General features: G+C 44.6%; 1 protein-coding gene across 2 annotated transcripts in view; it reads right to left on the bottom strand.

Annotated features, from left to right (window-relative positions):
* elmo3 (engulfment and cell motility 3) overlaps positions 1–14,038 on the bottom strand; it is a 238,284-nt gene that overhangs the window by 180,201 nt on the left and 44,045 nt on the right. For both annotated transcript variants that reach the window (XM_041192089.1, XM_041192088.1), the window contains exons 4-5: positions 7,249–7,321; positions 3,693–3,743 (exon numbers count right to left, since the gene is read on the bottom strand). In XM_041192089.1, coding sequence (XP_041048023.1) covers positions 3,693–3,743; positions 7,249–7,321 — 124 coding nt within the window. The remainder of the gene's footprint in view (positions 1–3,692; positions 3,744–7,248; positions 7,322–14,038) is intronic.

The raw sequence follows: 14,038 nt of genomic DNA, 5'->3' as shown, positions 1-14,038 counted from the left end.
CCTGCCTCACAGCCTGAACATATAATTGAGGCTTGACACCCCAGTGCAGCCCCAGGGGAATGCTGCACTGTTGGAGATGTCGTCTTTCACCCAAAAGCCCCACCTGCCCCCTCGGATAGGGGTAAAGGATCCCATGACATTTCTAATCAGAGCATGGTCACTCTCAACCCTTAACTAACATAGCTAAAAACAAAAATAGAGTTATCTGGTCATTGCTGTTTGTGGGAGCTTGCTGTGTTCAAATTGGTTGCCGTGTTTCCTGCACTTGCGAGTACACATTAACAGCACCACATTGGCTGTAAAGTGCTTTCAGACATCCTGAGGCCACAAAAGACACAAGATATCTTTCTGCTCTCTTGCCAGCTGGAATGGGAGCCCAGGCCTGTTGCTCAGTCTTTCCCCTGGCTGACGGTGTCGAGGGTAGGGAGACTGAAGAAAGGGGAGAAGAACATCGGAATTAAGTGGTTCATTTCCAGGGACCTTGCTGGCTTTTTTCAGGAAGTCTTGGAGCAGGTCCAGGATGTTGGCTAGAACAAGAGCAGCTATCAGCAGGCAGGTACTTAATCAGGACATGGCCCTTTTAAATTGGAATAGCCATTAATGAAACTTTGACAGCCAAATACGATCTAAAGGTTAGCCTCTTCCATTAGTACCCAGCTCTCCCAGGGCCTTCCAGTGGTGCATTGCCTGTTTTTTAAAAGATTTTTAAAAAAAAGTGGGGCCCACTTCTCTTAAAGTTGTGCCTTACAGCTCTCAGTCCTGATGGATGATGCCAGGTCCATGCTGCAAGAGGGCAGTGAATCTCCTTAAGGATTCTCCTGCTCCACTGTCCCAGATTCTGGGAAAATTCCCTGATTCTGTGCCACTAGGGTTTTGGCCAAATTTGCGCCAAAGTTAGGCCAGTGGAGATGGAGAAGCCCTGAATACACCCACACACCCCACATCATATGTCCGACAGCTTGTGGTCCCCACTACTTAAAAAACAATTACTATTTTAAAGGGGCAATATTTATTTTGTAGATGTTCATTTTTACTTTAGAAGATTGAGAGGTGATTTGAAACATTAAGATCCTGAGGGGACTTGAGTGGATGCTGGGAGAATGATTCCCCTTGTGGGAGAGACTCGAATTAGGGGGCACAGTTTAAAAATAAGGGGTCTCCCATTTAATACGGAGATGGGGAGAAATTTTTTCCCTCAGGGGGTCGTGAGTCTTTGGAACTCTCTTCCCCAGAGAGCGGTGGAGGCTGGGTCTTTGAATATTTTTAAGGTAAAGTTAGACAGATTCTTGACTGACAAGGAAGTCAAAGGGCATTGGGGGTAAACAAGAAAGTGGAGTTGAGGCCACAATTATATCAGTCATGATCTTATTAAATGGTGGAGCAGGCTCAAGGGGCTGAGTGGCCTACTGCTGCTCCTAATTTGTATGTATATGAGGGAAAGAAAGAATACAGTGCCCCTTAAAAGAGAGATATGTGTAAAATATATGTCTGTGTGTGTGTGTGCGCGCGTGCACGCATGTCTATATTACCCACACATTTTATTTAGCCCTTTGCACTGGTGCCATCTCTTTGATGTAGCTCTCCACTAAGACCACTGTCTTGACTTCAGAAACTTTTCTTTTATCTTTTACAGTTATTTAATATTCCCCTTTTGAAAGCTATCCCAGATTCCAATCCCAATCTTTGGTCTGATATTCCGTGTCCTAACATCCCCTTCCGTAGAACAGAATCTCATTTCTCTCTCGTTCTGTTTGGCGCCCAATATTATATTTGTGTCCTGTGGCACCAAATTCTTTTTCTAAAGGGCTGCCAAGCCCACTCAAAGGCAAAAATACTGCAAACTTCTCAAAAACCTTACAAGTACCGTTGACTTCAGAAGCAAAGTTGCCTTAACCATTATTAATTTTAGAAACACACTGGAAGAAAGGATTTATTCACTGGGGGCAGTACCTGGAGTGGACACCAGGAGGCTCATTGAAAGCATTAACAAGGCCCTGTGTTCAGACATGCTGTTGGCAGGGGAGAGACCAAATATTGTGGTCAAGGGCTACTCCTGGCAGAGAGAATCACCAGGGACACCCCCTCACATCCAGTTCCTGAAAACTCCACCTACCAGCTGCAGGAGAAAGCAAGGAAAGTTGGGACAGGCAGAAATTACTTTGCGGAGGAGGCAGGAATTGCTGCAGGGACTCAAGGCCCCATCAGAAAGCAGCTAATAACAAGTCAGAGAGTGTTAGGAGGACACCATGTTAGGGTTGAACGACCAGCTGACCCGCCACCCACCCCACCACCCCACCCCACTCCACTCCACTCCCTGGGGGCGGAAAGAAAAACAGGCTCCTGAAACTCCATTTGACCTTTCCCCTGGCTGACAGGACAGACAATACTCAAAACACGTTTTCATTAAAATTCTCCTCAAGCTCAGTGGCTACAGAGACCAGCTGGTATGAGGCAACAACAACCTGCATTTATCTACCACCTTTAACTTACATCGCCAGGTGCTTCACAGAAGCGTCAACAAACAAATTTTACACCAACCAACGTAAGGAGGTGTTCGGACAGATGACCATGAGCTAATTCACTGAGACATATTAAAAGGAGAGTCTTTAAGAGGAGAGAGAGGCAGAGAGAGGGAAAGAATTATAGAGTTGGGGAGGGTCGAGGCTGGAAACAAGGATGAAGGTTTTAAAATTGGATTTATCCTTAACCAGGAGCCACTGTAGGTCATACAAGCCAGAACTCAAGCTGTGCTCAGTGAGTCTCAGGGAGGGGCTTCAAATGGCCTCAAAATCAGCCAGGCCTCTTGATCCACTGCCACTTGCTAGATGTCCAATGGAGTGAGCGTGCAGGTATCGGGGACGGGGCAGGACCAGACTCACCAATGCTGCCCCTCACAGCCAAATAGTTCACCATCTGGAAGCACATCCAAAGGCCAGCTGGTATGCCATAGGATGGTGGAAGATACCAGGCAGCCAAGGACTCCCAGAATACAGAATCTCCTGAAGTAGATGCTGAGCAGGTAGGGCGGGATCCTGGGGAGAAGTGGAGATGCTGGAGGTGGAAGATTGTTCTGGATTTTTACTCAATAACCTGTGGGGATCAGGATGTACCCTCTGATCACCAACCTTCACCGGGGTCCTGGCCTGAGCCTGATCCGACATCTTGATTTTAAAATTCTCGTCAAATCCCTCCACTGCCTCAGCCCTCCCCATCTCTGTTATCTCCTCTAGCCCCACAATCCTGAAAAATACCTGTACTCCTCTAATTCTGGCCTCTTGCACCTCCCCACATTCCTTTACTCCAACACTGGCAGCTGTGCTTTCAGCTGCCTGGGTTCTAAGCTCTAGAATTCCTTCCTTAAACCTCGCTGCCTCTCTACCTCGCTTTCCTCCTTTAAGGTGCATCTTAAAGCCTACCTCTTTGACCAAGCTTTTGGTTACCTGACCTAATATCTCCTTATATGATTCTGTGTCATACTTTGTTTGACAATGTTTATGTGAAGTGCTTTGGGATGTTTTACTATGCTGAAGGCATTATATAAATGCAGGATTTTGTTGTTGTACATATCTGGACAAGATGGGAAAAGGGTGAGATAGAGGCAAAGGTAGGAGATTGATGGTTACAAGGCATTTCTTTTGTATTCCATACTTTATACTCTTAGTGAAGGCAGTGTTAACACATGGGGTACTTACAGGGGCTGTAGTCAGGCGCAATATACTGCCATTCTTTATTTCATGCCGATTCTATAACAAATTAAAAAGACTGTTAGTGAGTCCAATTTGGTCTGTGAGTGACTGTCGCATATCCCCCCACATACACTCCTCCCTTTCACCAGTATTCGCTCGGCCAGCGCCTACGAACTCCTCACATGGTCCACTAGCCCAAACAAAGCCCCAGCTCCACTGTTGGCCCAGGAGCAGGGGACTGGGATTGCCTTCGAGTGTCAGCGTGCTGAGCTGGGTGCAGTGGGTAAATGTGCCAGGGTAAACCAGGCAGAGACTCCCACCCCCAACACTTTGGGGGCCAAGTCAGTGAATATATTTAAGGAGGAAATAGATAGATTTCTAGACTCTAAAGGCATCAAGGGGTATGGGGAGAGAGTGGGAGTACGATATTGCGATAGAGGATCAGCCATGATCATAATGAATGACAGAGCAGGCTCAAGGGGCCGAATGGCCTACTCCTGCTCCTATTTTCTATGCTTACAAGCAAATAAACAAAGAACAAAAAGTAGGCCATTCGGCCCCTCAAGCCCTCTCTGCCATTTAATAAGGTCATGGCTGATCTGATAGTAACCTCAAATCTACATCCCACTTATCCCCAATAACCTATCACCCCCTTGCTTACCAAGGATCTATCCACCTCTACCTTAAAAATATTCAAAGGCTCTGCTTCCACTGCCCTTTCAGGGAGAGAGTTCCAAAGACTCATCTCAGTTTTAAATGGGTGACCTCTTTATTTTTGAACAGTGACCTGACAAAAATATCCATGGTTCCCTCACACCCACTTACAAACTTAGAAGCTTTGAAGATGTCTTCATTTAACAGAGAAGCCCCTTTGTAAACATTCTGTTCACTACTATACCACACTGCACTCTACAGCAAGAACATTCATCCCTCACATCTAAAGGGGATATTTATCCCTCACATTGGAAGGGGATATTAACTGGGAACAGGAGTGTCGTCACTATTTTGGAGAGGGATTGACTATCAACATGCCATGTTCTTGCCATGATGTCATCTTCCTTTTTCCGCATTACATAAGGTACTGGTCTTGCCTCCATGAATTTTGGTGTTGCCTCTGGATCCACATGAATTTTGGCTTGTAGCCCCTCAATCTTTCTAAGTTTGTCCTTGAAAACTGAGGCATATTTTTGCAGTAGCTCTGATAGCCCATTAGTTCTCAGTTGGAAGATTTCAGCCCATTCCAATTTAATTTCTTTCAGCCAGTCCAAGGAGACTAGGTTTCTCGCCTCCTGCCACCATCAAGGGTAATTTCACTGTTTGACCTCCGTAATGTACTGTGACTTTACTGAAGCCTTTGACTTGTATGTCTTCTCCAATGTAAGTTTTCAATTTGGCATCTGTTTGTTCAAAATGTTGTTTATGTTGCCCATGATTCAGGTATTTAAAAGTATGCTCACCTATCACCGTAGTGGCTGCACTAGTAACCATCTCCATTCTGATCGGCCTCTCATTCACTCTCATGGTTACATAGATAGGTACACAACAAATAAATATCTGAATCTATTGCTTCAGGCATTTCAACACTGCTAATCACATTGGGTTTTTGCTTTTGTCTGTAAGTCTGCCTGATTCTATCTTTACAATCTGTCATGAGGTGTCCATTTCGATGACAGAAAAAACATTCAATCTTCTTAAACTGTGATTCATTACAGGGTTGTCTGCTTCCACCTTTGTTACCATTATGTCATGTTTTCGATGCTAAGTTATCTCTTTTAATTTCTTTGCTAGCGGTGGCAGCTTCCCACTTCTGAACAAAGCGTTGCACTTTTGGGCTCTTTTTGGCTGAGGGTCCCTGCCAACGTGGGGGACGGCGCCATTCTGCACTCCCTGTATGGCTGTCGAGTCCCACACTGCGCCTTCCATTGCCAGAGCGATTACCAACACCTTCTGAAAATCTGAATTTGTTTCAGAAAGTAATCTCTTCATTTATACTGCACACCAAACAATCTCTAAGCATAACATTGATAGATGTACCAAACTCGCAATATTCTGTTAATTGTTTCAGGCTTGCCACATAACAAGCATCTGTCTCCCCCATGGCTCTATTCCTTCAGTTAAATTTGAACCATCGCATCATCACCGAAGGCTTTGGCTGGTGGTGATTCTTTACGAGGTCCACTAAGTCATCAAAACTTTTTGAATCTGGGGCATTGGGTGCCAACAAATTTTGAATTAATCCATATGTCTCACTCCCACACGTGGATAAGAGGATCATGCATTTCTTCTCCTCCCCCACAATATCATTTGCCTGGAAGAAGAACGCGAGGTGTTGAACATAATGAGACCAGTCGTCCGAGGTTGGATCGAAAGGTTCAATTCTTCCAAATTGCAGCATGCTCTGAGGGGGTTGCTTCGACGATTTTCTTTATTTACAATTACCGTGTGAGGCCAATTTCAGTTCTCTTGGTTCCTTCGTTCTTTCTTGCTTTTTACTTTCATTGCCGGTTTGTTGGATCGGTGCCCTGGATTGTTGAAACTAAAGGACCCGGGTCACACGCTTGTTTCAAGGTGACTGAGTTGGTACCAAGACAGACAAGATCAGTAGACCATCCATAGAAGAAACACATGCTGTTTATTTACAAAAAGGAACTCAGCAGCTACTTGTCTTTACTCTTCAGACTCTAACTCAAGTCTACTGACTACAGAGGTAGCCTGTGCAACTCTGCTATTGGATATCAGGTCATATGATCTTCCATTACAACATTTGTCTTAAAGGTATGTTACACATCAGATTACTACAGAAAAATAATAGAATGTTATCATTTATTGTGAGGGGAATTGGTTACAAAAGTAGGGAGGCTATGCTTCAGTTGTACAGGGCATTGGTGAGACTATATCTGGAGTATTGTGTACAGTACTGGTCTACTTATTTAAAGGAAGATGTAAATGCATTAGAAGCAGTTCAGAGAAAGTTTACTATACTAATACCAGGAATGGGCAGGTAGTCCAATGAGGAAAGGCTGGACAGGCTAGGCTTGCATCCACTGGAATTTAGAAGAGTAGAGGCGACTTAATTGAATCCTGAGGGGACTTGACGGGGTGGATGCGGAGAGGATGTTTCCTCTTGTGGGAGAATCTAGAACTGGGGATCAGTGTTTAAAAATAAGGGGTCGCTCATTCAAGACAGATGAGAATTTTTTTTTCTCAGAGGGTCGAGTGTCTTTGGAACTCTTCTTCAAAAGGCAGTGGAAGCAGAGTATTTGAATGTTTTTAAGGCAGAGCTAGATAGATTCTTGATTAACAAGGGGTGAAATGTTATTGGAGGTTAGCAGGAATGTGGGTTTGAGGTTACATTCAGGTCAGCCATGATCTTATAGAATGGTGGAGCAGGCTCGAGGGGCCGAGTGGCCTACTCCTGCTCCCAATTCGTATGTTTGTATGCCAAGGATGCCTTGCACGTGGTGACAGCTGAGTGTGTGATGCTGAACTTACACCATTATGGTTCTGAGTGTGATAACCTCCCTCTTCTTTCATCCCCATGGAGATATCCGTGGTAACTCACCGTCTCTGTGATGTAGGTTTGTATCCCATCAGTGTACTGCAGAGCGTATTGATCAGGGTTACTCTTGTTCCATCTAAATGTGAAGGAGAAATGAGATTACTGTACATTTCAACATCAAATCTAACCTTTAACAAGCCTCTGGTGAATTCATTAGTAACTGCTCCACCCAATATTAATCATTACTCTAATACAGCACAAAGTAAGGTAGCTGTATCACTGTGAATCCCCATGCATGGGTAATCACTGTCTACATCAGGGGTGTTAGTGCTGAGTTCAGACACCCCGTGTAACACTCGCAGATCTGGAAAAGAAGGAATTACATTTATATAGCACCCTTCATGACCTCAAGACATCCTGAAGTATAGTACAGTCAATGAAATGTTGTCACTGTTTTATGTAGGAATTGTCAGGTCAGGTCTCATGTGCTCAAAGAGAGGATAACGTACGTCCCACCTTATTTAAACAACATTCCTCACCCACCCCTCGTAAAAGTGCTGTTATTACAACAGTGTGGTCTCCACCCAAGCCAACTTGCCCAGCTAATCTCTCAAAACCAGCTCTGCTGGCCAGGACATGTCATTTGTATAAAACAAAAACAAAAACAGAATTACCTGGAAAAACTCAGCAGGTCTGGCAGCATCGGCGGAGAAGAAAAGAGTTGACGTTTCGAGTCCTCATGACCCTTCGACAGAAGTTTAGTTCGAGTCCAAGAAAGAGTTGAAATATAAGCTGGTTTAAGGTGTGTGTGTGGGGGGCGGAGAGAGAGAGAGAGAGAGAGGTGGAGTGGGGCGTGTGGTTGTAGGGACAAACAAGCAGTGATAGAAGCAGATCATCAAAAGATGTCAACAACAATAGTACAAAAGAACACATGGGTGTTAAAGTTAAAGTTGGTGATATTATCTAAATGAATGTGCTAATTAAGAATGGATGGTAGGCACTCAAGGTATAGCTCTAGTGGGGGTGGGGAGAGCATAAAAGATGAAAAAAAAAAAAAATTTATATAATGGAAAAATGTGGGAAAAGGAAAATCTATATAATTTATTGGGAAAAAAAGAAAAGGAAGGGGGAAACAGAAAGGGGGTGGGGATGGGGGAGGGAGCTCACGACCTAAAGTTGTTGAATTCAATATTCAGTCCAGAAGGCTGTAAGATGCCTAGTCGGAAGATGAGGTGTTGTTCCTCCAGTTTGCGTTGGGCTTCACTGGAACAATGCAGCAAGCCAAGGACAGACATGTGGGCAAGAGAGCAGGGTGGAGTGTTAAAATGGCAAGTGACAGGGAGGTTTGGGTCATTCTTGTGGACAGACCGCAGGTGTTCTGCAAAGCGGTCGCCCAGTTTATGTTTGGTTTCTCCAATGTAGAGGAGACCACATTGGGAGCAACGAATGCAGTAGACTAAGTTGGGGGAAATGCAAGTGAAATGCTGCTTCACTTGAAAGGAGTGTTTGGGTCCTTGGACAGTGAGGAGAGAGGAAGTGAAGGGGCAGGTGTTGCATCTTTTGCGTGGGCATGGGGTGGTGCCATAGGAGGGGGTTGAGGAGTAGGGGGTGATGGAGGAGTGGACCAGGGTGTCCCGGAGGGAGCGATCCCTACGGAATGCCGATAGTGGGGGTGAAGGGGAGATGTGTTTGGTAGTGGCATCATGCTGGAGTTGGCGGAAATGGCGGAGGATGATCCTTTGAATGCGGAGGCTGGTGGGGTGATAAGTGAGGACAAGGGGGACCCTATCATGTTTCTGGGAGGGAGGAGAAGGCGTGAGGGCAGATGCGCGGGAGATGGGCTGGACACGGTTGAGGGCCCTGTCAACGACCGTGGGTGGAAAACCTCGGTTAAGGAAGAAGGAGGACATGTCAGAGGAACTGTTTTTGAAGGTAGCATCATCGGAACAGATGCGACGGAGGCGAAGGAACTGAGATAATGGGATCGAGTCCTTACAGGAAGCGGGGTGTGAGGAGCTGTAGTCAAGATAGCTGTGGGAGTCGGTGGGTTTGTAATGGATATTGGTGGACAGTCTATCACCAGAGATTGAGACAGAGAGGTCAAGGAAGGGAAGGGAAGTTTTCTATTTCCATTATATAAAAAAAATTTTTTTTTTTTTTTCATCTTTTATGCTCTCCCCACCCCCACTAGAGCTATACCTTGAGTGCCCTACCATCCATTTTTAATTAGCACATTCGTTTAGATAATATCACCAACTTTAACACCTATGTGTTCTTTTGTACTATTGTTGTTGACATCTTTTGATGATCTGCTTCTATCACTGCTTGTTTGTCCCTACAACCACACCCCCACTCCACCTCTCTCTCTCTCTCTCTCTCTCCGCCCCCACACACACACACCTTAAACCAGCTTATATTTCAACTCTTTCTTGGACTCGAACTCAAGTTCTGTCGAAGGGTCATGAGGACTCGAAACGTCAACTCTTTTTTTCTCCGCCGATGCTGCCAGACCTGCTGATTTTTTCCAGGTAATTCTGTTTTTGTTTTTGTTTTAGATTTCCAGCATGCGCAGTTTTTTTGTTTTTATCTCCATGTCATTTGTATGCCTGACACCAGATTCCTGAAGCAACTGCTCTACTTGGAAGTCAGTCATGACAGGAGACTCCCAGGAGGACAGTGGAAATGCTTTAGGGATGTCTTCAGAGCATCCCTGAGGAAGTCAAACATCCCCATCTCAGAACCCACCTCACAGAACAGCAGTGGAAGCAAGTTATCCTCGATCCCAAGGGACTGCCTGAGGAGGAGGAGAGTGGTCTCTATGCATTAACCCGCCCTAGCCATGCTTGGAGCTGACCAGAAGGAGATAAGCCAATGCAGTGTCAGTTGTGCAGTGCAGGCCGTAACAAGGATGAGAGCTGCTCTGTCAGCAAGGCTGACTAGAGGAGACTTCCGTCCATGTCTGGACTGGATTCAAACTCAGCTTACAGAGGTGAGAGAGTATGCTGAGCTAGGGAGCCACCCACTCCCCCACCCCCAACCCTGGCCAACACTTGTTGAGCCAGCTTGATTAAAGGCTAGACCTGCTGTAACAATCCCACAAAACATATCCAGGGATAACAGTGTAATAGCCCCCTCTTGTGGCCATTTGTGTATGCATGTATATAAACCAAAACCAGATTAAACTAGTTTTTCAGTTGGGTACTTTGAACTCCATGTGCTGCACACGGGCTCTTTTCTGTCCTAAAAAGATATCACAGTCTGGCAATGAGGTGCAACCGTGATTTCCCTAACAGAACAAATTTGGATTGGAGAAGCTTCCAGCAAACCAGCAGAGGAACTGTGAGGTTTCTTTTTGCTTAGAAATAAGCTTAAAAATTGTACATGCGGGTGGACTGATCTTTGATGATGGCATCAATGGATATTATTAGGTGGCTAGGAAAGTACAGCTGTGGCCGAGAGTCATTTGGTGCATATGTGGAGTGGCTAGAGATGTATTTCACTGCTAATAATATCCTTGATATTCTTGATAATCTGGCTGTTAATCAGGCAGTGGTGGAAAGCAGGGACAATGTATTGACAAGGGGAGATGACCATATCACAAATGGTTGGCCAGCACAGTTACTGGATTTAGAAATCGGGCCATTTTTTGTGCGCACAAATGAGTTGTCAGTTATGTAACGTGGGGAGCCAGAGTTGTAATTCCTGGAAGGTACAGATCGCAGTTGCTATGTGATCTTCATAATCAACACTTAAGGATGTGCTTGAGAAAGGATCTAGCAAGAAGCTCTCTTTGGTGGCCAGGGTTGGATAAGGACATGGAAGACACAGTCAAACAGTGTAGGATATGTCAAGCTGTAGAAAAAAAGGCACCATCAATACCTTTGTAACCATGGATATGGCCAGCTAGCATGTGGCAGAGGCTGCATATAGATTTTGCAGAATTTGAAGGGTAACAGTTTTTCATTGTGATAGGTAGTAATTCGAGGTGGGTTGAAGGTTTTCAATGAATTGAACAACAACCAGCAAAACTCTCGATATTTTGCATAGTTTGTTTGCTGCTTATGGGTTCCCAGGGGAAATTGTGTCTGACAATGGACCTCAGTTTTGTTCAGAAGAGTTTGTAAAATTTATGAGAATGAATGGGGTAAAACACATTAGAGTTCCACCATATCACCCTGCTTCAAATGGAGCAGCAGAGCACACCACACAAATTGTTAAGCATGCTCTTGTTAAACAAATGCTAGATACAAATTGGAGAAAACGTCACTTGTCATTGAATCACAAACTGGCAATTTTATTTTGTTGAAGCATTGTAACACACCTCACACTACTACCTGCAGAATGCCAGCCGAATTGTTTCTAGGAAGACAGCCTAGAACAAGGTGTTCATTGCTGAAGCCACATTTAGCAGAGTCAGTGGAACAGCAACAACCCAGGCAGAAAGAGAGTTCGTCTTGGGATAGAATGAGTGAAAGAAGTCTAAAGTTAAACCAGAGGCTAAGGTGAAAGATCATCATCATAAATGGCTGAAGTGGCTACCAGGAAGAGCTGTAAAAATATGTGGTCCTCGTGTGAAGATGTTTGCTAGTGGAAAGGTTAGGTTTGTGCATATAGATCATGTTTTGCCTTCAGAGGTTTGCAAAGGAGGGAGAGTGGGGAAGAATCAAATGAGCCTGATGATTTGGCTCGTTGTGATACAAGAAGAGTATCAGTAGTTACCACAAGTTGCACCTGAAACCAGTTCAGGTCCGAGTCTGACAGACATGACTGATGAAGTGGAAAATTCAACTGAAGGTTAAGGGCAAAAATCAAGTCTTTGTTGGAGAAAACTTCTCCTCAAACTCAGGCCCAGATAGGTCCAGATCCTGCCCTAAGTTCTGAAAGTTTGGGTCAGGAAATGAGGTATCCTTTTTGGAACAGGAAACCAGTAGTTAAGTTGGATTTGGAAAATAAATGTAAGAGGTATACAAGTTGTGCGCAATTTGAACATTGTGTGCTTTCTCATTAAGGAGGGAAGGGTGCACCCTCTTGTGGCCATTTATGTAGTATATATATATAAACCAAAACCAGAGTAAACTAGTTTTTCAGTTGGGTACTTTGACTCCATGTGCTGCACACTGTCTCTTTTCTATCCTGCAAAGATATCACAACAGGAACAATGTGACCACCCTAAACCTGTCAACAGAGGAGAGGGAGGCCATGGTTTATAATAATAATATCCAATACGACACTGAAACAAGAACAAAATACTGTGGACTTTGGAGACTTACACAAAAACAGAAAATTCTGGAAATACTCAACAGATCTGGCAATATCTGTGGAGTGAGAACAAAGGTAGCATCTCAGTGCTGATGAAAGGTCACTGATCTGAAACATTATCTCAGATTCTCTTGCCGGAGATGCTGCCTGACCTGCTGCGTATTTCCAGAATTTTCTGTTTTTCTTTATTATTTTTTATTATTACTATTTCTTTATTTGGGAACTAAACCAAAAATCTAGCAAGGGGAGAAGGTGAGGGTACATGTCCACGTGTATACTAGGTGCAACAACACGAGAAGTTACATGTTGAGAGCCAGCACAGGCATGACAGACTGAATGATCTTCTTATTTGCCGTAAGTTTCTTTAACATGTAAACCAGACACAGCAGCACCACAGAATACAGGTCGACAAGTATTCCAAATTAAACGTTTCAATTCTCAAACTCCATCATCAAGAAAGGATTGGGTGAACTATATGCACTCTCCCTAAAATACTGCATGGTGTGGAATATATCCAGTTAAATATATTGCTGAAAAACAACATTTTGTCAAAGCTTTTCATCTTGCACTCATCAGGACAATTGCAAGAATACCAATGTCAGGGGAAGCAACAATTTTATACAGTATGAAAAGGGAGTGCTGATTGGTTGGTAAGTGGATTCTGATTGGTAGAGGCATTGCCATGGAGAATGCACCAATTAATGGTGACTGACAGTTAACTGCCAAGCATCGTTTGCAATTTAAACCAGGTAGCTTTACTCTGATTGGTCAAGGCCAATCATTCCCTGAGGAATGAACCAGTGAATGACTATAATTCCTGATGAATGCAAGGTGAGAAGATTCAACAAAATGTCTTTTTTCAGCAATACTCAAGCTCTGTACTACCAAACGACCAATTAAACATACGTCCTTTTTGGGATTCATTTCAATATAGTGCCCAGCTAAGATAATTATCCAGTCCTATATCCAGAGAGCTCCTTTACATCCATCATTCAGCGAGGTACAAGCATCCAAAACGATCAGACAGTGCTGCTACTAGTTTAATCTCAGGTAGTCCAAGTGAGATAATCTAACACAGCACAGACTGAACAGAGATAGCAAGAGAGAGAGAAAGGAGCATGCGAGAAAGAGAGTGAGAACATGAGAGAGGGCGAGAGAGATAAAATGAGAGAGAAAGCATGAGAAAGAACATGAGTAATGAATTGCGACAAAGAGAGTGCAATGAAGAGAGTGAAATAGCCTGAGACTGAGTAAGCAAGAGGGAGAGGGAGAACAAGAGGGAGGATGAGAGAGAAAGAGGGAATGGGGACAGGGAGAGGGGAGCATGATGGGAGTGAGGAGGCAGCAAGGGGAGGAAGAGGGAGGGGAGGGAAGAGGGAGGGGAGGGAAGAGGGAGGGGAGGGAAGAGGGAGGGAAGAGGGAGGGAAGAGGGAGGGGCGAAAGAGGGAAAGGCGAAAGACGGGAGGGGCGAAAGACGGGAGGGGCGAGAGAGGGAAGGGCGAAAGAGAGAAGGGCGAAAGAGGGAAGGGCGAAAGAGGGAGGGGCGAAAGAGGGAAGGGGGAAAGGGGATGGGGGAAAGGGGATGGGGGAAAGA

The sequence above is a fragment of the Carcharodon carcharias genome, chromosome 7, assembly GCF_017639515.1.
Source record: "Carcharodon carcharias isolate sCarCar2 chromosome 7, sCarCar2.pri, whole genome shotgun sequence".
NCBI classification, from domain to species: domain Eukaryota; kingdom Metazoa; phylum Chordata; class Chondrichthyes; order Lamniformes; family Lamnidae; genus Carcharodon; species Carcharodon carcharias.
This window is presented reverse-complemented; position numbering and strand designations above follow the sequence as displayed.